Source organism: Schistocerca gregaria, chromosome X (assembly GCF_023897955.1).
Source record: "Schistocerca gregaria isolate iqSchGreg1 chromosome X, iqSchGreg1.2, whole genome shotgun sequence".
NCBI classification, from domain to species: Eukaryota; Metazoa; Arthropoda; class Insecta; order Orthoptera; family Acrididae; genus Schistocerca; species Schistocerca gregaria.
In genome coordinates this window covers 822,178,795-822,201,466 of record NC_064931.1, presented here as the reverse complement: position 1 = coordinate 822,201,466, position 22,672 = coordinate 822,178,795, and the positions used below count along the sequence as shown (strand labels likewise).

Genomic DNA, 22,672 nt, shown 5'->3' with positions numbered 1-22,672 from the left:
ATTCTTGGCAACTGGAATAAAATGGTTTGATCTTTGTGCTGACCTCCCAACTCAAACAGTACAATTTCTGAAAGGTTCAAAGAAAATTTGAGTCTAATTTCAAATGTGTACCCAACTCGTATAATTATAGTTAGTGGTGACCTCAATTTACTCTCAGTGTGTTGGCAAAAATAAATGTTTAAATATGGAAGCACGCATAAAACATTATCCAAAATTGTGGTAAATGTATACTCTGAAAATTACTTTGAGCGATTTGTTCATGATACCACTCTAACAGTTAAAGGTTGTGAAAATACATTTGACCTCTTTGCAACAAAAAAATCCTCGGCTAATAACGAGCATCGAAATGAATACGGGGATTAGTGAACACAAGGTTGTCATAGTCACTCCCAAATCCGCCAAAAATAAACAAAAAATATATCTGTTCAGAAAAGCAGATAAAAATTTATTTGACACTTTCTGGAGAGGCAATCTGCATTCCTTCCAAATTAATGATGTAATTTTAGACCATATGTGGCTTGAATTCAAAGAAATAGTATCAACAGCAATTGAGAAATATATACCAAATAAATTAGCAAATGACGGAGCTGATTCTCCTTGGTACATAGAAAAGCTCAGAACACTGTTGAAGAAACAACAAAAAAAGCGTGCCAAATTTAAACAAACACACAATCCCTAAGATTGACGATCTTTTACAGAAACTTTAAATTTAGCACGAACTTCAATAAGAGATGCTTATATTACTTTCCACAACAAAACTTTATTGTGAAATGTGGCTGAAAATCGAAAGAGATCCTGGTCGTATGTAAAGTACACTAGTGGCCTGACACAGTCAATGCCTTCTCTGTGCAATAGCAATGGAAATACTATGATATAGTGCTCCTAAAGTAGAGCTAATATACACAGCCTAATGAAATTCCTTCACCAAATAATACGAAGTAAATATTCCAGAATTTGACTCAAGAACAGCTGCCAACATGAGTAATTTAGAAGTAGATATCCTCAGAGTAGTGAAGCAACTCAAATCACTAAATAAAAGCAAGTCTTCAGGTCCAGTTCGTATACCAGTTAGATTCCTTTCAGAGTACACTGGTGCAATTACTCCATACTTAACAATCATATACAACTGATCTCTCAACAAAAGGTCTGTAATCAAAGACTGGAAAATTGCACAGGTTTCACCAATATTCAAGAAAGGCAATAGGTGTAATCCGCTAAATTATGGGCCCATATCACTAATGTCAATATGCTGTAGGATTCTGGAACATATATTGTGTTTAAACTTCATGAATTACCTCCAAGAGAATGGATTATAGACACACAGTCAACAGAGACGTAGAAAATGTTGTTCTTGTGGACACAACTAGTTGTTTACTCACACGAAGAGTTCAGTGCTATTAACAAAGAATTTCAAAGTGATTCTGCATTTCCAGATGGCTTTTGAATCTGTACCTAACAAGCAGCTTGTAATCAAATTGTGTGCTTATGGAATATTGTGTCAATTATGGGACTGGAGTCATGATTTCCTGTCAGGGAGGTCACAATTCATAGTAACTGATGGTAAGTCATCAAGTAAAACAGAAGTGACGTATGGCTCTCCCCAAGGTAGTGTTATAGTTCTTCTGCTGTTCCTTATCTGTATAAAAGATTTAGGGGACAATCTGAGCAGCTGTCTTAGGTTGTTTGCAGATGGTGCTGTCGTTTATTGTCTAGTAAAATCACCAGAAGATCAAAACCAATCGCAAAACAGTTTACATAAGATATTTGTATGGTGCAGAAGTTGGCAGTTGACCGTAAATAATGAGAAGTGTGAGGTCATCCATGAGTGCTAAAAGGAAACGTTGGTTACACAATAAACCAATCAAATCTAAAGGCTGTACATTCAACTATATATCTAGTAATTACAGGTACGGACAACTTAAGTTGTAGAAAACACAAAGAAAATGTTGTGGGAAAGGCAAACCAAAGTCTGTGTTTTATTAACAGAGCACTTAGAATATGCAACAGAGCTAATAGAGACTGCCTATGCCACACTTGTACAAACTCTTTTGGAGTACTGCTGTGCTTACCAGATACGGTTAATGGAGTTCATCGAGGAAGTTCAAAGAAGAACAGCAAGTTTTGTATTATTGAGAAATAGGGGAGAGACTGTTATGGACATATACAGGATTTGGGGTGGACATCATTAAAACAATGGCATTTCTTGTAACGGCAGAGTCTTCTAATTAAATGTCACTCACCAACTTTAAAAATATTTTGTTGATGCCGACCTACATAAGTACAAATGATCATCATAATAAAATAAAGAAAATTAGAGCTTGCATGGAAAGATATAATAGGTGTTTGTTTTTTCTGTGCATTGTTCAAAAGTGGAATAATAGTGTTGTGAAGGTTGTTCGATGTATCCACCCCCCCCCCCCCCCCCCCCCCCACTCCTCGGCCAGGCACTTAGTTTCGACTGCAGAATAATCCTGTAGATGTTGATGTAGATTATTTTTGCGTACAAGAGGCATTGACCCTCTGCACTTGCTGTTGGTTGGGAACACCAGCTGGAATGCACCTCAAGGCCCTCAGCCAGAACCTCCACATAACCCCCTTGGAACATGCTTGTCATATTTTCATAATGCATGTGCCCCCTCCCCTTCTTCCCATTGATTAGTATTGTGACCATGAATCAGGACTGATCTGTTTCAAGGACATAAAACATCCTTCCATCATCTCCCCCCCCCCCTCCCCCCCCCCCCCCCCCCCACACACACACATATATATATATATATATATATATTCTTTTGGTATATGTTTCTCTCTGTTCTTTGGTATTGTCAGGATGCCACTGTCATTTAAACTGACAGTTCTAAAACCATGGATAGGATGGGATACCCTTTTATTTCCCCCTACCAGTCAGGAACAACATTTCCCTCTGGGACTCTGTAGTGTTTTACAGTGGAGCTGATGGTCCTTAGCAGTGCTCTAAATTTTATTAGACAGACGTTCCCTGGCCACAATTTAATTTATAATGCCTCATTGAGCAGTCTCCAGGCTATTGGTCAGTGTTATTGTTGTCGTCTTGTGATAACTGCTGTTCATGATCTTGTCTCTGACATTTGTTGTACCGTCTGTTCAGTTGTACTTCAGTGCATCCTAAGCCATGTGGATATCTCAGTGAATAAAATGGCTGACCATTTGACTCGAGAAGCCAATGTTTGCTTTGACGATCTGAGGTGTGGATTTTCAGGCACAAATAAGAGCTCTCCTCACTTGGAGGTGAAACAAAATTTCATGGGTTACTGCTCCCTCTAGTAAACTCCACACTGTCAAGAAGACTACTATTGTATGACACTCTTTCTTCCTTAGCAATGTCTCACAAAGTGTTTGCTTCTAACATTGGTGGATGTTGTATGAATGGCTGAACCGGTCTTTTGTTTGCCCCATAAAAGATGTTTTAATTCTTGTATGTAACATTTTAAAGTGCTGTTGGGGTGGGGCCAGAGTGGTTAAGGTTCGGGAATCTCTCGTTGCATGCTGGGTCCGGGGATCCATCAAATCCACCTCCTCTTCTTGTTGCCTTGGTCATCCCTGTTTTATTCATATTTCAGTTGCTATAGATGTGATTAGCCCTTGTTTTTCCTGCACGCTGTTTTACGTTTTTGGGGTAGGACTCCAGTGAAGGTTAGACCTTAAGGATTCCTTGTCCTTGATACTAGCCGATGAAGAAAGAACAGGTTTTATGCTTCCTCAGAGTTAGTGGGTGCTGTTCCTGTCTTTAACACTTTGACTATAACAAATTGGAGATGGGATGGCTGTGGGAAGGACGATTCCTGTCGCATGCAGAGCCCTGGGGGAAACTCGTCTGACTCGACCCACATACTGACCTGATTACTTCTCTCACCTTACTTCATTATTGTTGGTACAGTTGATGGGCATTCCATTTTCAGCCTCCTACTAGACCTTTCCTCCATAACTGTCTTAGCCCATAATTGAGTTGGCGGGGTGTCAGATGTGGGTGACCTTTCTCCTGCCGCAGATGAACCCTGGAGAGTCCTCATCGGTTCCCTGAGCTGCATACTGGCATGACCCATATACTTTTACTTCTTTTTAAATTATTTCTTCACTCTGGCATCAATATTGCTTTCAATGTCTTGATTTTACGACTCCTATATAATTTTATAATTCAGTTTTCTGGCTGATGTTGCTAACTCCAGATGACCCTTCTGTTGATCGAGGGACTGATGACCTTGCTGTTTAGTCTCTCACCCCCCCCCCCCCCCCCCCCAGTCAAACAACCTAACTAAGCATCACTAATCTACCATCGAGTTTCACTCTCAATGGAATTTTGAATTAATTGAGGGATTATGAACAAACCTAAAGTCTAAGAACGCAAAATGCATGCATGGATTGCCAACTTTAGTGCTGCAGTGGCCATATTTAAAAACAGGTACATAATTAAAAAGTACATCCCACATTGCGTGAGAATCCATTTAATTAAAAAATAATAATTTTCTTGACATTATTGTGGAAGTTTGCTCCTTGCTGTTGTCCTCCTCATCACGTACCTTTATTTTTGTATACAGCCCTCAGGGGCTCAGCATTAGTTTGATGGGTGTGGGCTTGGGGTTCCTGAGCTGGGGTCCAGTAAGTGTCACAAGTCCCCTGTCTAGCTCTGGGCTTGCATCAACGACCACCGTACGGCTTGGCAGTGGAATGTTGTGTCACAGGGAATGGGGATCTTGGCTTGAGTGCCTGGATCATGAGGATAGTAGAAAACTCTATTAAAAATATATATTAAAAACCGTCAGTCTCAAGGTGTGCAATGTGCTGATGAGATGCATGGCTGTTCAGATGGAACAGTTGTTATTGGGCAAACTCTGGGGATCCTGCCACACGCCAGTTGTATAAGGCTTACCTAGGCATGCGGGACTCTGTGTAGGTAGGCTTTTATTTCCCTAGCTGCTCGTGGGGCTGAGGTGGAACCATTGAAATTATCTCCTCCCAACAATGGAAAAGGTGTGCTGCTAGGTACTAACACCCAGTCAAATAAGAGGGCTCATGTAACCAGTTCTCCTGATTCAGGAGTAAATTCTAAAAGTTTTGGGTCTACTAACAGAACAGAATGTTTTTAATAGTAAAAAGGAAAGAGAGGAGCTTCATTGCCGACAACTTAAAATCAGCTAAGTGATTGTGTAATGGGCACTGTTTGTGGAGACATTTAGTACCCAACAATTTAAGAACGTCCAGAAAGCTCAGTGCCTTGGGAAATCTGCAATCAAAACTGAGCTGTACACCACCTTGAATTACAGCAGAGGTGTTGTGACTTGCAGGGATCTGGTAGACATTTCCGAGGAGGCCCCAGAAGATATAGTCGACATGCCGAATATCATGAAGGGGGTGGATGGGGGTCAAGTCTGACTCCTTTATCCTGATGTTTAATAGCATGAAACTTTCTGAGCATCTTACTGCAGGTTTCCTTCACCTAAGTGTTTGGCCGTATGTCCCCAATGCAGTGTTCTGTTTCAAATGCTAGCACTTTGGGCATCATATTCTTGGGTGTCATGGAGAAGATGCTTGTGGTAATGTGGCAAGGCCACCCACGAAATAGTTCCTTGTTCACCTCCATTGAAGTGTGTGATTTCCCTGGAGCTCCATCTATATGGAAATGGGGCTGCAGTGTGCATCTGGAAGAATGAAAACTACGGGAACATAAGACTACAAAGCATGTCCTGTATGGCGAGGCCAAAAAATACATCTAAAACAGCTGCTGTAGAAAGCCAGTGCTGCTACACAAATGGAGGTTGCTAGTGCCAGCAGTAGTACCTGCGTTTGTCAATGCACTTGTAGTGCTGCCGTTATTTCAACACCTGTACCTCCCCCTCCAGAACTTCAGAAAAGCCAGTGGTTTCTGACATTGTGGAGCTACCTGCCCCGCCAAAGATTAGTGATGCCACAACCATAGCGCAGTTGTATTTCCGAAACCTATCAAAGGCAAAGTGTCAACCACTGATGGAATCAGGAAATAAAGAGCAGACGATGTCAATGTCATCCTCTCTGATGTCTCTCTAGATTCTTCTTCATAGTTGATGGACCTTGATGTCAGACTGACGCAGTCATCTCGCCCTCACCTTCACCCGTTACAGGCTCCCCTCCACAGAAGAAAGTCTGGATGAAAGTGCTATCCCGTGATAGATGGCTTCCATCCTACAGTAGTATATTAATGGGTTGTACATCTGCATCTACACGGATACTGTGCAAATGACATATAAGTACCTGGCAGAGGGTTCATCTAACCACCTTCACTGGTTTAATGACGCCCACCCCAAACCATGCATCATTTCAGTGACACTCTCTCTCCTATTTCGTGATAATACAAAACATGCTGCCCTTCTTCGAACTTTCTTGATGTACTCCATCAATCCTATCTGGTGAGGATACCACGCCGTGCAGCAGTATTCTAAAAGAGGGCAGACAAGCTTAGTGTCGGCAGTCTCTTTAGTAGATCTGTTACATTTTCTGAGTGTTCTGACAATAAAATGCATTCTTTGGTTTGCCTTCCCCATAACATTTTCTATGAGTTCCTTTGAATGTAAGTTGTTTGTAATTGCAATTCCTAGGGGTTTGGTTGAATTTACAGCTTTAGATTTGACTGATTTATCATATAATGAAAGTTTAATGGATTCCCTTTAGCACTCATGTAGATGACCTCACACTTTTCATTATTTAAGGTCAATTGCCAATTTTTGCACCATATAGATATCTTTCAGGACACTTGTGGAAGGAACTGAAACTGCTGACACAGGAACGTCCCCTGTGCATTTGCATGCAGAAAATGCGTTTTAAAGTGTCTGATGCCTCTGTCCTGTGGGCCTATACACTCTTGTCACAGGGATGACCTGACTGGGGAAAGGGCCAAGGCAGGGGTCACTGTGTTCATCCATAACATGCACCACTCCTCTGCTCTCTCCCCAAGCTACTGACCTGTAAGTGGTTGTGGTTGCAGTTCATTATGTCAGAGGATCACAGTTCGTTCACCGTATTTACCTCCACTCAATGCGATTGACTCTGAGGCTCTAACAGGTGTTGTAGAGCAACTCCCCTGACCATTTTTCATACTGGGAGACCTCAATGCCTGTCATATATTGTGGCCTTTGGCCTATGCTTGCCCTCAAGGTCAGGTTTTGGAGAGCCTCATGACTTGTCACGAGCTGTTCATCCTCAACACAGACACTCACACTCATTTCTGTACTGCTATAGTGTCTTTCTCAGCCATCAACCTCTCTTCCTGCTGTCTAGCACTCAAGACTCTGTTCAGTGGGAACCAATTGACAACCTTCACTCTGGTGACCAGTTCCCACTCTGCATTCATCTCCTGGATGGAGCATTATCTACACAGAGGCCACCAAAATGGATGATCAATTGGGCTAACTGGATGCTGTTAAGTGACCCACCTAGTTGTGTTTGAACACAACAGTGTCCAGGAATGAGTGGATCATATCATGCTGCTGACTTATCAATCCCAAAGTTCTCAGGTCATGTTAGGAAGAAACCTGTTATTTGGTGGACCAGTGAGTGAGTGTTGCTCAGCAGTCCAGGTCAGCTATGTGGCTTTACGACGGTTTAAGTACCATCCAACAGCAGATAACCTCACGGCCTCTCATGTAATGAGAGCTGAGGTTTACACATGATTAAGGAGAGCAAGAAAAAGTCATGGCAAACTTTCTTGGACTGCATCAACCGGCCCACTTGTTCCAAAGAAGTATGGGACGCCACCAGGAGTATTTCCAGTAAACACAGCCATTTACCAATAGCAGGCAGTGCTGAAACAGAGGTGTCTCCCAACAACACCTGGAGACATCGCTCAGACGATGGCAGTGTGTTTTGTGGGGATTACTGCCGACGCCAGCCACGATCCAGCATTTTGCCGCTACCGTGTGACTGTTGGTCTTCAGATCCCATAATTCTTCGCCTTACAACTGCATATTCTCCATGTGGGATCTGGAATTGACACTAGCTGATACTTGATACGACACCTGGTCTCGACAAAATCCGGTACTGCATGCTTTGACATTTGCCAGCAGCACCAAAGGAAATCCTACTCAAATGTTTTGATTTTATATGAAAGACATGCAACTTTCCCAACTTTAGAGAGGCAATTCTGATACCTCTTCTCAAATCAGGTAAGGACTGCACATATCCCAGTAGTTACCAGAGTGTCAATGAGCTGTGTAGGAAAGACCCTGGAGTGAATTGTTAACCGTCACCTGGTCTGGTTGTTATAAACCAGGCAACTCCTTAGCCTCTCTCTGTGTGGATTCCAAGGATTTCGGTCCACTGTCAACAACATGACCCTCCTATAGGCAGCTATTCAGCAGGCTGTCCTACATAAACACCACTGTCTTGACATATTCTTTGATATCAATAAGGCATACAACACTAATTGATGATGCAACTCCATCAATGGGGCTTTCATGCCACCTCCCCATTAATATATGATTCTTCCTGTCTCAGCTTTCTTTTAGGCCATGAGTTAGTGATGTGCCATCGAACTGTTTTGAGCAGGAGAATGGTGTTCCCCAGGCCAGCATTTTAAGTGTCACACTCTTTGCCAAAACCATAAACAGTACCATGTCCACAGTAAGGAGCCCTGTATAGTGCTCCTGCTTTGTGGACGATTTTGCTGTTTTCGGTTCATCCTCTACTGTTGCAACAGCAACTTGTCAGTTGCAGCTTATAGTGCAAAGGTTAGAGGAGAGGGTTCTAAAGACTAGTTTTCAGTTCTCTGCAGATAAGTGTGTGTGTGTGTGTGTGTGTGTGTGTGTGTGTGTGTGTGTGTGTGCGTGCGCGCTCATTTTAATCATTCTTGTCATCTGTGAGTTTTCTAAGCCTCATTTTTTACTCGAAATTGCCTTGGTTACCACACTTCAGAGACCTGATATCCAGAACCCAGAAGGCCCTGAATACCATAAAGTGCCACAGGTCTTGGGAACCAGACAGTGCATGTCTGCACCAGAGTTATAGGATGTTTGTGCGTTCACGGCTAGACTACGGGGGCACAATGTATGGATTAACGAGGCCTTCTTACCTGAAGATTATTGACTGTATCTGTCATGAGAGGATTAGGCTGGCCTCAGTACAGGAGAGATTGCACACCCGCATATGTTTTTAATACTTTATTTTCTTCCTTTTTAACTGAGTCTACAGCTGTCTTTACAGATGGGTTAAAACAGGGGGACTCTGTTGGTTTCCCCTGTTGTTTTCACTGATAATGCCCTCAAGGTCTGGGTGCCTCGAGACTTTACTGTCTTCAGTGCGGAACAGTCCGTGATCTTGCAGGCACCGGAGCATATGAGGCAGCTTCAAGTGCTAACTCCTTGTTTGTTCAAATTCTCTGAATGCCCTTCATTCTCTAAAACACTTGTACCCAGTAGATAAAGTAGTTCAGAATGTCCAGGTTGCCCTCCTTCAACTATGAATACTGGAGAAGGAGGTGTCTTCCTGCTGGCTGTCAGGATACACGGGTATTCCAGGGAATGAGAGGGCGGATGTAGCAGCCAATGAGGCATGTGGTGATCCTCAGTTTTTTCAGTGTGCTGTCCCCCTGCATGCTATCACCTCGTTGTTGAGTTATGAAGTCATGTGTCGGTGGGAATATGAGTGGCTGGAAGTGACTGATAATAAGCTGCGTCTAGCAAAGCCCACTATGTGGCGATGATGCACCTCCTTTCGGCGTTGAAGATGGAATCAGATTTACCTAGGCCGTAGCCCTCTGACGCATGGCTTCTTGCTTCGGTGAGAAGATCCTCCAATGTGTGGTGCTTGTGGCATTTAGATAATCGTGCATTACATTTTACTAGTGTGTGTTTTATTTTTGCTTGCCGATCTGCCCTTTGCTTTCAGTGACACCGAAATGAGTGTAGTTAAGAGTTTTAAGGTTAGGTGATGTGTCCAACTTGTCTTAACAGGCTGATTGGCTCACCCATGTTTTTTGTAAATGTCCATCAGTCAGATTTCCCTGTACTTTTCTTTTACCTCTTCTGTGGGTTTACTTCTATTTTAATCCCAGGAATAACACCTTTCACCTGTCTACATTGTGTTAAGGCCTGTAAGATAGAGTGCTTGTGTGGGTCAACGAGAGTGGGGTGGGAATGAGTGAAATAGTGTCATTTTATAGGTTTCCTCCTCACTGTGAGACAAAAATTTTAGACATGTTATCACCATTAGTTTGTTTCTTTTCATATGTGTAAGAGTGCTGATAACCTTGGTGTTGAGTGCCCTTAAGGTTCAACACACACACACACTCTCTCTCTCTCTCTCTCTCTCTCTCTCACGTGTGTGTGTTCAGCTTTGAGAAGGTATACAATGTTTATAAAATTATTTAATTATAAATCCTTCAGTTTATTTCCACGATTGATTTCACTTTTGTAGCCTTTCACACACAACAGTAATTATTGATATTTTAACATAGAATTATGGAAAGAGCATTTAACTCTGAAGTTGTTGGAGTTAAATGAAATTTATCCTAAAATCTGTATGTTAGCATTGTCATGAAGTAAAGAAAAGAAGTATGTATTCAGCGGGGCCAGCAGGAATGTAGAAGGAAGATGTTTGACTTAGATAGGAAAAGGGGGACTGTGTAAGCTCAAGTTACAGGTATAAAGGAGAAAAGATAAGCAGAAGCAACTACATAAATAATGAGCACTTTGTCTTGCCAGAAGTGAAAATGTCTGTCAGTCAAATTAGTTGGAAATAGGAAGTTCATTATAGTAAGTTTTGCAGTTAAACAGCAAACAGAGTCTCTTGTTTTCACTTAAGGCATTGTTGTCTGTCTCAGACAAGCAGAGACAAAACTGCTGTGCACCTATTACATGTTTACGAAGTCATACTTTCTGCAGTAATCCCACACCAGGTATGAGGTAGACTTGAAGACAATTAAATGAATGTGGCCAGCTATTTACCATTTGGGATCCAAAATAGTTGTGACCACCTCGTAGAAAAAACAGTCTTACTCCAGATCAGACTATGGCTTTGTTCTCAAAGCAAATTTATGTTGGTGAGACTTAATGAGGTGTCGGAGTGGTTATGAAACTAGACTCACATTTAGGGGAGACTCACATTTAGGGGGTGGCAGTTAAATCCACATCCAACAACCGAGACGTAAGATTCCCGTGCCTTTCCTTAATTAGTTAAAACAAATAACTGGATTGTTCCTATGAAAAAATGCAGCCAAATTCCTTCCCAAATCTCTAATAACCTTGCCATTAATGGGTCATTAAAACCCTAATCTCCCTTACTTTGTGTCAATGACAGGATCATTGACTAAGGAAGAAAGCAAAGTTTGAAATGGACAAATATTTATAATAAGAGTGTCTTGGCTAAATAAGTGTATTCCACTTCAAAATTGAATTCCAGTGAGGACTGAGATGTAAAGGCGGGGTTTAAATAACATTATCAAATGCAAAATTGCCCTGAATTGTAGAGTGCAGTCATTGAAAGTCACATGAATATTACTCACACCAAGAAGTGCTTACGTCTAACCATGTCACCAACAAACAAATGTAGATAAGAAAGTAAGCAAGGTGAGTGTTGTGCATTTATTTACTTTGACTAGGTGTGTTAATGTTTAAGGAAAAAAATTCATTAATTGAGCATACTTCTAAAATTTTATTGAAGGGCTGGAGAACAACATAAGTTAGTACACTGAGTTAACTGTATTTATGTGTGTTTGAATTTTCGCAACCACAGATTTTCTTTTCCAGCATCGATCATATAACAATACCATCAAAGCGGCCAGGCTGTCCTCCTCTGAAGAGAGTACCGGAAGTATTTGACTGCTGGTTCGAATCTGGATCAATGCCATATGCTCAGTTACATTATCCATTTGAAAACAAACAAAAGTTTAAGGATAGTTTCCCAGCTGATTTTATTGCTGAAGGCATAGACCAAACAAGAGGCTGGTAAGTATCTGTCCATGTGACTTTCTGTACCCAGGGTGGCTTTGTGTGTGTGTGTGTGTGTGTGTGTGTGTGTGTGTGTGTGTGTGTGTGTGTAAGAGCAGAGTAAGAGAGGGCTGAGGAGAAATTTTAGTTATTTTTCATATTCTATGGTTCTTAGTTCTGGTCTTTTGCTATGTTTTAGAACAAACCAATTTACATTATTAGCAATAAGTGGTATACAAAGCTGTAGAAGCATGCATGACATTAGGAAAGATAGAAACAGTGTGTTTGAAATTGAAGAAACCTTTGGTGGAGAAAAGAGAAGCAGTTGTATGGATATCAAAAGGTGAGATGAGTAGCCAGTGTTCAGGAAAGACTCCGGAAGGCTGAAGTATATAGAGAACTGCTGTGTAAAAGGGAAAGAAAGAAAGAAAGAAAGAAAGAAACTTAATGACTAAAAGGAAGATGAAATGGATGGATGAATATTAGACATGAGGTATGATATTGTGAGATTAATTTGACAGAACACTGGAAGACCTATATCGGATTAACAGAACTGAATTTGATAACATTTCCTCAGATTTAGTAATTAATATCTTTAGAAGAACCAGTCATAACAATTACAGCCCGTTTGGTGTGCAAAATACATGAGACGCGATAATACCCTCCGACTTAAAGAAGCACGTAATAATCTTAATACCAGGAAAGGCACACATTAATAAGGTGAATATTACCTACAAATCAATCAATTTAGTAACTCAAGGTTGCAAAGCACTACCACAAATTACTTGTACGAGAATGAAACGACTGGTAGAAGCTGACCAGGGGGAGGATCAATTTGTATTTCCTAACAGTGTAGGCACGTGCATGGCACTATTGATAAATTGAAGAAAGGTGAACCTACATTTAGAGGATTTTTAGATTTAGAGTAAGTTTTTGGCAATTGTGAATGGGCTACTTACTGAACCTCTGAAGGTAGCAGATATAAAATACAGGAAGCAAAAAGTTATCTACTACTGATACAGAAAATAGACTGCAGTCACAAAAGTCGAAGGAATGAAAGATAGGCGGTGACTGAGAAGGGTGTGAGACAATGTCATAGCCTCTCCCCCCCCCTCCTGTTAGCCAGTTTGTACATTGAGCAAGCAGTTTAGGAAACTAAGTGGAAAATTAGAAACGGAATGAATGTTGTGATATAGAAATAAAAACTTTGTTTGCATGTGACCTAGTATTTCTCACAGAGGTGCAAAGGACTCGGGAGATCAGTTGAGTGGAATGGATATTGTCATGAAAAGGGCATTGCAAGATGAAATTAATAAAAGTAAAAGAAGAGTGACAAATGTAATTGTTTTTTGCTTAGTGATGGCAGGGAAATCAGATTAGTAAATGATACACTTACAGGTAGTTGTCTAGTTTTCCAGTTGGGAAACAAAATAGCTAACAGTGGCAGAACTGAAGATGAGGTAAAATGCAGACTGGCAATAGCAAGAGAATCATGTTTTGAAAACAGAAACAGTTTAAGATTGAATATAAATATATATTTTTTTGATACCCTTTATAAAGGTATTTGTGTGGAGTGTAGACACGAGGAAATGAAATGTGGACAATAAACATTACAGACAAGAAGAGAATAGAAGCTTTTCAAGTGTGAGGTTACAAAGACTGCTGAATATAAGATTAGTAGATAAGATGACCATTGAAGAGGTATTGAATTCAGTTGAGAGAAAAGATCTTTGTAGTACAACTTGACTAAAAGAAGGGCTGGGTCAGTAGTACATATCCTGAAGCATCTGCAAATATACAGTTTGGTAATGAATGGAAGAGTGGAGTATAAGAAAGTAGAGAGAGGTAAAGACTCTACTATAGTAAGCAGATTGAAATTAGTGTAGGGAGCAGCAATTCAGAAATTCGTCTGCGGAGTAGGACCTTTTGAAAAGATATGATTTCAGGGTGTGTTTAAAGTTTATTTTACAATCTATTAATTTTTTTACAACATTATTCTAATGTCCAAAGATTTTCATGGTTGAATTTGTCATTCCTTTCTGTACCCCACTACGAGTGATGGGGCACAAACATGAATGTTACCGTTTTCAAATTGTGACTAACTGATTGACAACAAATTTCATAAGAAAGTAAATCTACTATGAAGATATCCTCAGTGGCCCCATCTGTTTAAAAAACTGTCTATAAGAGGTTCTAGAGTGGACAGCACATATCCTTACTACAAGTTTCTCTACAACAGTTTCTTCTTCAATGATGAGTTACCCCCCAGGATGTACCATAAGATGTTAATGAATAAAAATAAAAAAATTACTCAAAATTTTACTACATTCAACTCCAAATTTGATACTATCTGTAACTCGAAAGGTGGGGAGCTTAAGCATGTAAGATGATCTACAGCATGTGACTTCGAGTTCATATTCACAACATTCTAAAATTTTCTCTGCACACTAAATATTCAAGCTTTTAGTATTGTAGATGCTTGTTGTTTACTTCACATCATCATATCTGCACTGGATATGTGAGAGACCTTTGTAGATATAAATTTTGTTGTTCAGTTGAAATATTGTGTTGAGAAGTAAGGATGACTGGCTGCAATTCCCAAACATTGTCAGGTATTGTGTACATTTCTATAATAGCAATCTCTAGTTTTTGGTCATATACCTAATGTGTCATGTAAAACTTAATTGTGTATATTTATACTCAGTAGAAAAAGTAGCATTTTAAAGTTAATGGTGTAGTGTACTAAACAGATGGAGAAGAAAACTGTGAGTTTGGAAATTTTATATCAGTAGCTGCAAATAGGTTGGTTGATAGCTTATGTACTCATGTACTTCCTGCTGTACATATTCTTTCAACAGCCATATTTACTTGTCATTATATTGGAAGCTCAGTTTTCTAACACCAAGGATATCTCTGGCTGTGGTGTGTGACAGAACATTTGCTTAGGTGAAGTTGTTACACTGCATTGTGCTGTTTTCTGGTCTTGCAGTTTCCAACATCCAGTTTCTCCGAACCTGCAGCATTTATTGTATTGCTTATGCCCTTTCAGCTTCAGATCTGTTACAAGTAGCTTGTGCTTGGAGTGAAGGTTGCAAGCTGTTACTTCCACAGAAGTATGTAATTATTTTCACCACTATTATCCATTTCATAATGATTGACCCCTGGTTACATCGCATGATGAATATTGATGCATTATACCTTGCCAGAATTGTGGAAATGCCAACTTCTATTAGACATATGAATATTACATTTAGTCGAAAAAGGTACTATATATGCAGTGATACTTCAGAGAAAGCATGCTTTTCTGAGTGTTTTTTGACAAGTGTCAGTGTTGTTGAGTCATAGGAGTCAAACCGCAACTAGGAGAAAAATTTCCTGTGCATAGTTTAAAGATACAACCATTCTCTGCTTACAAGCAAATTTTTTGCTGGTTTCAGATTAGTTGTTTTGTCCTTTTTTGGTGTATGCAGATTGGTGCAGTTCACGTAATGGTGATACAGAGTAACAAGGCGAAACATGTAAATGCAGATTCTTTTATTGCCTTTCACTGCTGGTATTTTGCTATGCACATAAATCTACATAAAACACTAATACCATGTATTTAATTTATTTGCTTTTGCGTCCTTAGGCACCGCATGTTCCCATATGCTGTGTTGCCGGACTTCTGAAAAGTATTTCAGTTTCATTATTCATTGTTGTAGTGTTTACATTGGAGCTTCTTGTCAGATAGGAAACAATCGTGTTGCCATTTGTTGTTGTGTACTCAAGTGAAGCAGTCCTTGCAACATAATTAGTTGCCTTGTACTAGTGTAAAACCATGCATCATTTATGGAGTTATGAAAAGTCCGTGGGGAACAGCGCATGTGCTCACTTCAAGGCTGAAAAGGAACAGAGCATGAGCAGTTCTCTATCACAGTCAGTAAAGAGAACTTCTGAATGTCTCGGTTTTAGTGAAAGTACAGTGAAGCAAATTTCCAGATAATATATAGAAACTTCACATCTTTTATCACCAAAAGGAGTTCTGACAGGTGACAGAAGTGTGCATAGGACACATTTACTCAGGGAGTGGTAAGAAGGAAAATCCACAACTTCTATATAGAAAAGCACTTCCTACATCTACATCCGTACCCCACAAGCCACTTAATGGTGTGTGGCAGAGGGCACTTTGAGTACCTCTATCGGTTCTCCCTTCTGTTCCAGTCTCGTATTGTTCGTGGAAAGAAAGATAGTCAATATGCCTCTGTGTGGGCTCTAATATCTCGGATTTTATCCCCATAATCTCTTCGTGAGATATACTTAGGAGGGAGCAATATCCTGCTTGACTCCTCAGTTAAGGTATGTTCTCTAAACTTCAACAAAAGCCCGTATCGAGCTACTGAGCGTCTCTCTTGCAGTGTCTTCCACTGGAGTTTATCTGTCATCTCCGGAACGCTTTTGTGACTACTAAATTATCCTGTAACAAAGTGCGCTGCTCTCCATTGGATCTTCTCTCTCTCTCTTCTATCAACTCTGTCTGCTACAGATCCCACACTGGTGAGCAGTATTCAAGCTGTGGGCGTACAAGTGTACTGTAACCTACTTCCTTTGTTTTTGGATTGCATTTCCTTAGGATTCTTCCAATGAATCTCAGTCTGGCATCTGCTTTACTGATGATTAATTTTATTTGATCATTCCATTTTAAATCACTCCTAACGCCTACTCCCAGATAATTTATGGAATTAACTGCTTCCAGTTGCTGACTTGCTATATTGTAGCTAAATGATAAAGGATCTTTCGTTCTATGTATTAGCGCATTACACTTGTCTACATTGTGATTCAATTGCCATTCCCTGCACCATCCGTCAATTCGTTGCATATCCTCCTGCATTTCAGTACAATTTTCCATTGTTGCAATCTCTCGATACACCACAGCATCATCTGCAAAAAGCCTCAGTGAACTTCCGATGTTATTGACAAGGTCATTTATGTATATTGTGAATAGCAATGGTCCTACAACACTCCCCTGAGGCACAGCTGAAATCACTCTTAGATCGGAATACTTCTCTCCATTGAGAATGACATGCTGTATTCTGTTATCTAGGAACTCTTTAATCCAATCACACAATTGGTCTGATAGTCCTTATTCTCTTACTTTGTTCATTAAACGACTATCAGGAACTGCATCAAACGCCTTGCAGAAGTTGAGAAACACGGCATCTACCAGGGAACCTGTGTCTATGGCCCTCAGAGTCTCGTGGACGAATAGCGTGAGCTGGGTTTCACACGATCATCTTTTTCGGAACCCATGCTGATTCCTACAGAGTAGATTTCTAGTCTCCAGAAAAGTCATTATACTCAAACTTAATATGTGTTTCTAATAGTAGCAGCTGTATTTTAAAATGTTGAAGACTGAAGTGGAATATTTTCCTTGTGTGAGTGAAACAACCTTATGGCATGCTATTTGGAAATTGGGTTTCAGGTACAATGGAAAATAACTGTGTATCAGGAAAAAGAGATAAGTTCTTGTGGGAAATAACACTTGTGAAACATTGAATGGAAGATTACATTGATGAATGTTGATGTGATGCAAATCAATCCAGAAGGTTTGGATAGCAGGAAAGAAAAATGCCTTAGGCATCAGAAAATATCTACAATTATCACAGAGGAAGTGTTGAATGGCTGATAAGGAGAAACTCAAACATTTTCCAATTCTGGAAAAAGGATTATAATCTGCCAGATTGGGATGAAGATGGGTTCATGCAAGGTGCTGGCTTATGTTTTATTGGACAAAAAGGAGGTGAGATTATTCTGAGATGAATGCCAGACACTGCAAAGAATGGTTTAAGAGCATCCTCAAAAAATTATGAAACAGATCTGCAGTTGTTTTAGACCAGGGTATGTATCACACAATAATAAATCCAGTATCATTAAATCCATCTATGAAGGATTATGTTATTGAGTGGATGGAAAGCAATTACGTAGAACTCCCATCAAACGCTGCATCATATGAGGAATATACTAAAATAGGCCTACTGGAACACATGTGACTGCACTTCAGGTCACAAGATTACCTTTTGGAAAGTGTTTTCTACTCAGTGGACTAGGAGATTAAACTTCTTTGGTTGCCTGTGATGCACTGTGATTTCAACACCACTGAACTTATTCTGGGATTTGCCAAGAACAAAGTATTAAAGAAGAACAAGAATTTTGAGATAAATGGCACACTACAGTTGTCACTCTGCTCTGGAAAGTGTTCCCCAAAGCACCTAGAGGAATTCACTGTGTGATGTGCACAAACTTGAAAACACATATGCACAAAGAGCCCCAATAAAACCATTGCTGATCAGAGTAGACGACTGCAATAGCAGCAGCGAGACCTCTGTCAGTAGCAAAACCAGTTGAGGTAAGTTTCATTTCATTCTTTCCTACAAAATTTGAGGTAGTTGATTTTTCATTTACAGTTGAAATGTACAGTAAATTACATTATTCATTTATTGGGAACTGCTTTTGCATTGAGTGTTCACTTGCAATTTCCCATTTTATTGCCCTCTCCTCATGACAACAACTGAATGTGGTAATGCAGTATTGAAAAGCTAGTACGAAGTTGCTACATTTTGCTGGTGATAGATGCTTATCACACATTACAGCAAAGGTAGTGCACTGGTTATGCCAGCTATGCTCCACCACACCCTCCCATGGATTGCAGCTACTAAAGCAACCGCTTTAAAAACCCTTAACTGACAAACACGGAAGTATTCATTAGTAATGACATACGATAAGCTGAATCACAGCATCTAGCGTTTGACATTATAGTGATGAAACGACTTATCAGAAAATGAAGAAAATTTTCCTGCAAATATAAAAAGGTTGTCTCTGTAAATTATGTGAAAGAAATTTTTCTCCTAATTACAATCTGACTTCTACGAGTCTTCAAAGTTGACACTTGCGAAAATTGCTCGAAAAAGCACTCTGTCTCTTAAATATTACCATGTAAGTCACCCCTCAGTTCAATTCAAATGTAGTATTTATATATCAACTAGAAGTAGACATTTCCATAGTTCTGGCGATATACAGCACATTAATGTTTGTCATGCATTGTGCCCTGTATATGAAATGGATAATAGTATGGGTCGTGAGATGGCTAGTATATGTCTTGGAATAGTTTGTTCGTGATTATGAACTAATTTGCTTTAGCAAAATCAAGAAATTATGTTTTGTCATTTAGCTTTTGGTAATGGTGATCTCCATAGCTGTGCTTATAGTTCCAGGTTCATCCCGTAACCACATATAGGTGTCAAAGTAGTCCTCATCAAGATCTTATTGTGGGACACACTCAGAGAATATTTTAATCTTTCAGATGGAGGGGAGGGGGGGGGGGGGGATTTAGTGGTGGAGATTTTTCAGTTACACCAGTAGACCTATTTATAGAACTAACAATAGTGGTCTTGAAATTCTCTGTTGACTAAGAAAGCAACTACTTGTATTAATACTACTACACCACAGCTAATACCAGTACCAACAAAACTTCACAAAATTATTAGCTACAACAAAAAATTCAAACAGCCACTGGAACACTCAATGAAGTTAAAACACTGAATGAAAATTTTACTGAAAATTTTACTGAAATATTTCACTAGAAACAATAAGAAACGTCAGCTGAAAACTAAAGAACAAAATTTACTAAATTACTTTAGTGCACAGAAAATTCTAAAAAAACACAGTTAACGAACATTTCCAAAAGTTTGTTAAATTGTTATTTTGCCACAAACAGTGTGAAACACCACTGAAAACGATTAAATTTAATTACTGTATAACAGTGCACACACAAGTTTGTCAGTACTTAACTTTATAACAACCGTCTAGAATTGGTGTATATGTTCTTATTTCCAATTTTTTTTAGACATCACCCCTGGACCACCCCCTGTGGGTCTGCTGTTTTAAGTTCTCCCCATTGGTTCTCTTTGTTGTGATTCTTCCCCCCCCCCCCCCCCCCCCCCCCTCCTCAGTGCTGGGAAAATTCACTTTCTGCTGATTGAAATTCTTCAGGGTGTTGTACCCCATCATTGTATGAAATATATAATACCAAAATATATTTAAACTATAAAACCAATGTTTCAGACACATTACAGTGGCCTTCCACGGGACAAGACTGGTATACTGGAGGAAAGGTGCCCATATTTGTTGCAAAATGTTGCCTCCATAGATTTGTGGTTGTCATCAAAGTTGTCACTGAATTACTCGGATAACATCAATGGAATAACTCACAAGTGAGCCTGAATAAAGAAAGATCTACAAGGATATTGTGGTCCTACAGGTGGACAAAGGAAATGCTACAGTTATGATGGATACGTCAGAATATGAAAGGAAAATGAAAGAGCTTCTAAGTAAACTAAGGAGTGATCAGACTGTGAAGATAGTCAAGAATACAAAGGCCGTGCTAAAGGGTACAAGGATTGTTCCTGGCACAGCCAAGAATCTCATCACCAAAGTTCCGGTACCTCCTAGAATTCATCTAGTACCTAAACTCCTCAAAGAGTGTTATGCATTGATGCCTATAGTAAATGGAAGTGGCACATCAACTTATTATATAGTGAAACGTGTCACACCAAAATTGCATTGCCTGTTCGAACAAACACACTCACGTGAAGGATTCTTCCCACTTTGTACAACTGGTAAAGGGAATTACATTATGGTTAGTTTTGACATGAAGTCTGTTCACCAGTGTATATATAGTGAAGATCAGCCACATCCTACAGGAGAAGATCCAACCTGATATATATGATTTTGTGTGCTTATGTCTGTCATCAGCTTACTTCACATATGGGGGTGGGGGAGGGATATTATAAGCTATTAAATGAAATGCCAGTCAGTTCCTCCCTCTTTCCAGTCACTGCGGAACCCTTCTTGGGAGCTTATGAGCTTATGAGCGAATGGCCATAGCTTCTGCGATGTTACACCCCTGTTGTTCGTTAAAGTATGTTGACAACCCATTTCCACATGGAGAAGCAGAATTGAGAAACTTCCTTCAACACTTAAACAGCCTGCATAAGAACATATAGTTCAAGCACAAAACTGAAAATGACAGTAAGATACAATTTTTGGGTGTGGGAGTATAAACAAACATTAATTGTAGAATGAAACACAAGGTGTACTGGAAGCCAACACGCACCAGTCAGTACATACATGTGGACAGCCTACATTGCCCAGCTCAGTATTCTGTCCTGCTTATACTGGCTGCCCCAGCCCACCAAATGAATGACGCTAAATAATATTGGAGAACAACTGAGGGAACTACACTACACCTTTTGTGCCAACCGGTGTGACAGCAACATCATAAGCAAGGCAACCAAAGCCAACTGGAATAAAACAAGAGAAAGGGGCAAGAGAAGCTTCCATAGTGCACTTAGGAAATGTGAAGGGTGCCAGTGAATCACAAGGTAATGTCTTCTGCTGATGAGGTTTCAAACATTTTGTGCAACAACCATAGGAGCCATGACCTAGGATGCAGTGGGCAACCTTAATACTGCAGGAGTATATGAGCTGCACTCTGAGTGTGGAGTCTGTGTAGGGGACACAGGAAGGTCAGTCAGTGCACACAACAGAACGCAATGCTATGTGCGATTAGAACAGCACAAAAAATAGGTGATAGAACACCATCATGGTTGTAGATAACCTGTTGTGTTCCAGGAAGCCTGTGTACTGGCACAAAAAATAGGTGATAGAACACCATCATGGTTGTAGATAACCTATTGTGTTCCAGGAAGCCTGTGTACTGGTGAAAGTCATGGGCATGTCACACAAAATATTAAGTACAATTGAAATTATTTAGCAGCCTGACAACATTAAAAGAGAGGATGGCTACAAACTTCTGGTGTCCTGGTTGCCAGCTGTTCCAGTCCTACGAGCTGCAAGCCTGCCCTGAGGAAAGCCTTTGTAATATGACCGAAGTGTGAGTTTTATAGTTCATATATTTTGAAGGCTTTTAAATGTTATACAATAACACAGTAAAACAGTCATAAGAATTTCAAGATGACTGAAATTCTTCTATGCCGTTGGCTGGCCTATTATCCAAACTCCCTACTACAGCGCCTTACTGCTCCCTATACAATGCAAATGGGAACTGAGCAAGCGCTGTGGTGTAGTTTATTTGTGAGTTCCTGTAGATGCTCTCACAGCAGGTGCTACCTTAAAAAAAATTGCATTTCAGAGGCATCAATTACTTAAGTCTCCTATGTTATGTTACAAACTGTGGTATTACAGTATTGCCTGTCAATCTATTTACATGTTGTTGTTGTGGTCTTCAGTCCAGAGACTGGTTTGATGCAGCTCTCCATGCTACTCTGTCCTGTGCTAGCTTCTTCATCTACCAGTACCTATTGCAACCTACATCCTTCTAAATCTGCTTAGTGTATTCATATGTTGGTCTCCCTCTATGATTTTCACCCTCTACACTGCCCTCCAATACTAAATTAGTGGTCCCTTGCTGCCTTAGAACATGTCCTACCAACCGATCCTTTCTTCAAGTCAAGTTGTGCCACAAATTTCTCTTCTTCTCAATTCTATTCAATACCACCTCATTAGTTATGTGGTCTACCCATCTAATCTTCAGCATTCTTCTGTAGCACAACATGTCTAAAGCTTCTATTCTCTTCTTGTCTAAACTATATATCGTCCATGTTTCACTTCCATACATTGGCTACACTCCACGCACATGCTTTCAGAAACGACTTTCTGACATTTAAATCTATACTCGATGTTAACAAATT

General features: G+C 40.0%; 1 protein-coding gene across 2 annotated transcripts in view; it reads left to right on the top strand.

The window, feature by feature from the left end:
- Positions 1–22,672, top strand: part of LOC126299320 (isoleucine--tRNA ligase, cytoplasmic) — a 173,465-nt gene that overhangs the window by 40,351 nt on the left and 110,442 nt on the right. For both annotated transcript variants that reach the window (XM_049991146.1, XM_049991145.1), the window contains one exon: positions 11,748–11,945. In XM_049991146.1, the coding sequence (XP_049847103.1) occupies positions 11,748–11,945 (198 nt within the window). The remainder of the gene's footprint in view (positions 1–11,747; positions 11,946–22,672) is intronic.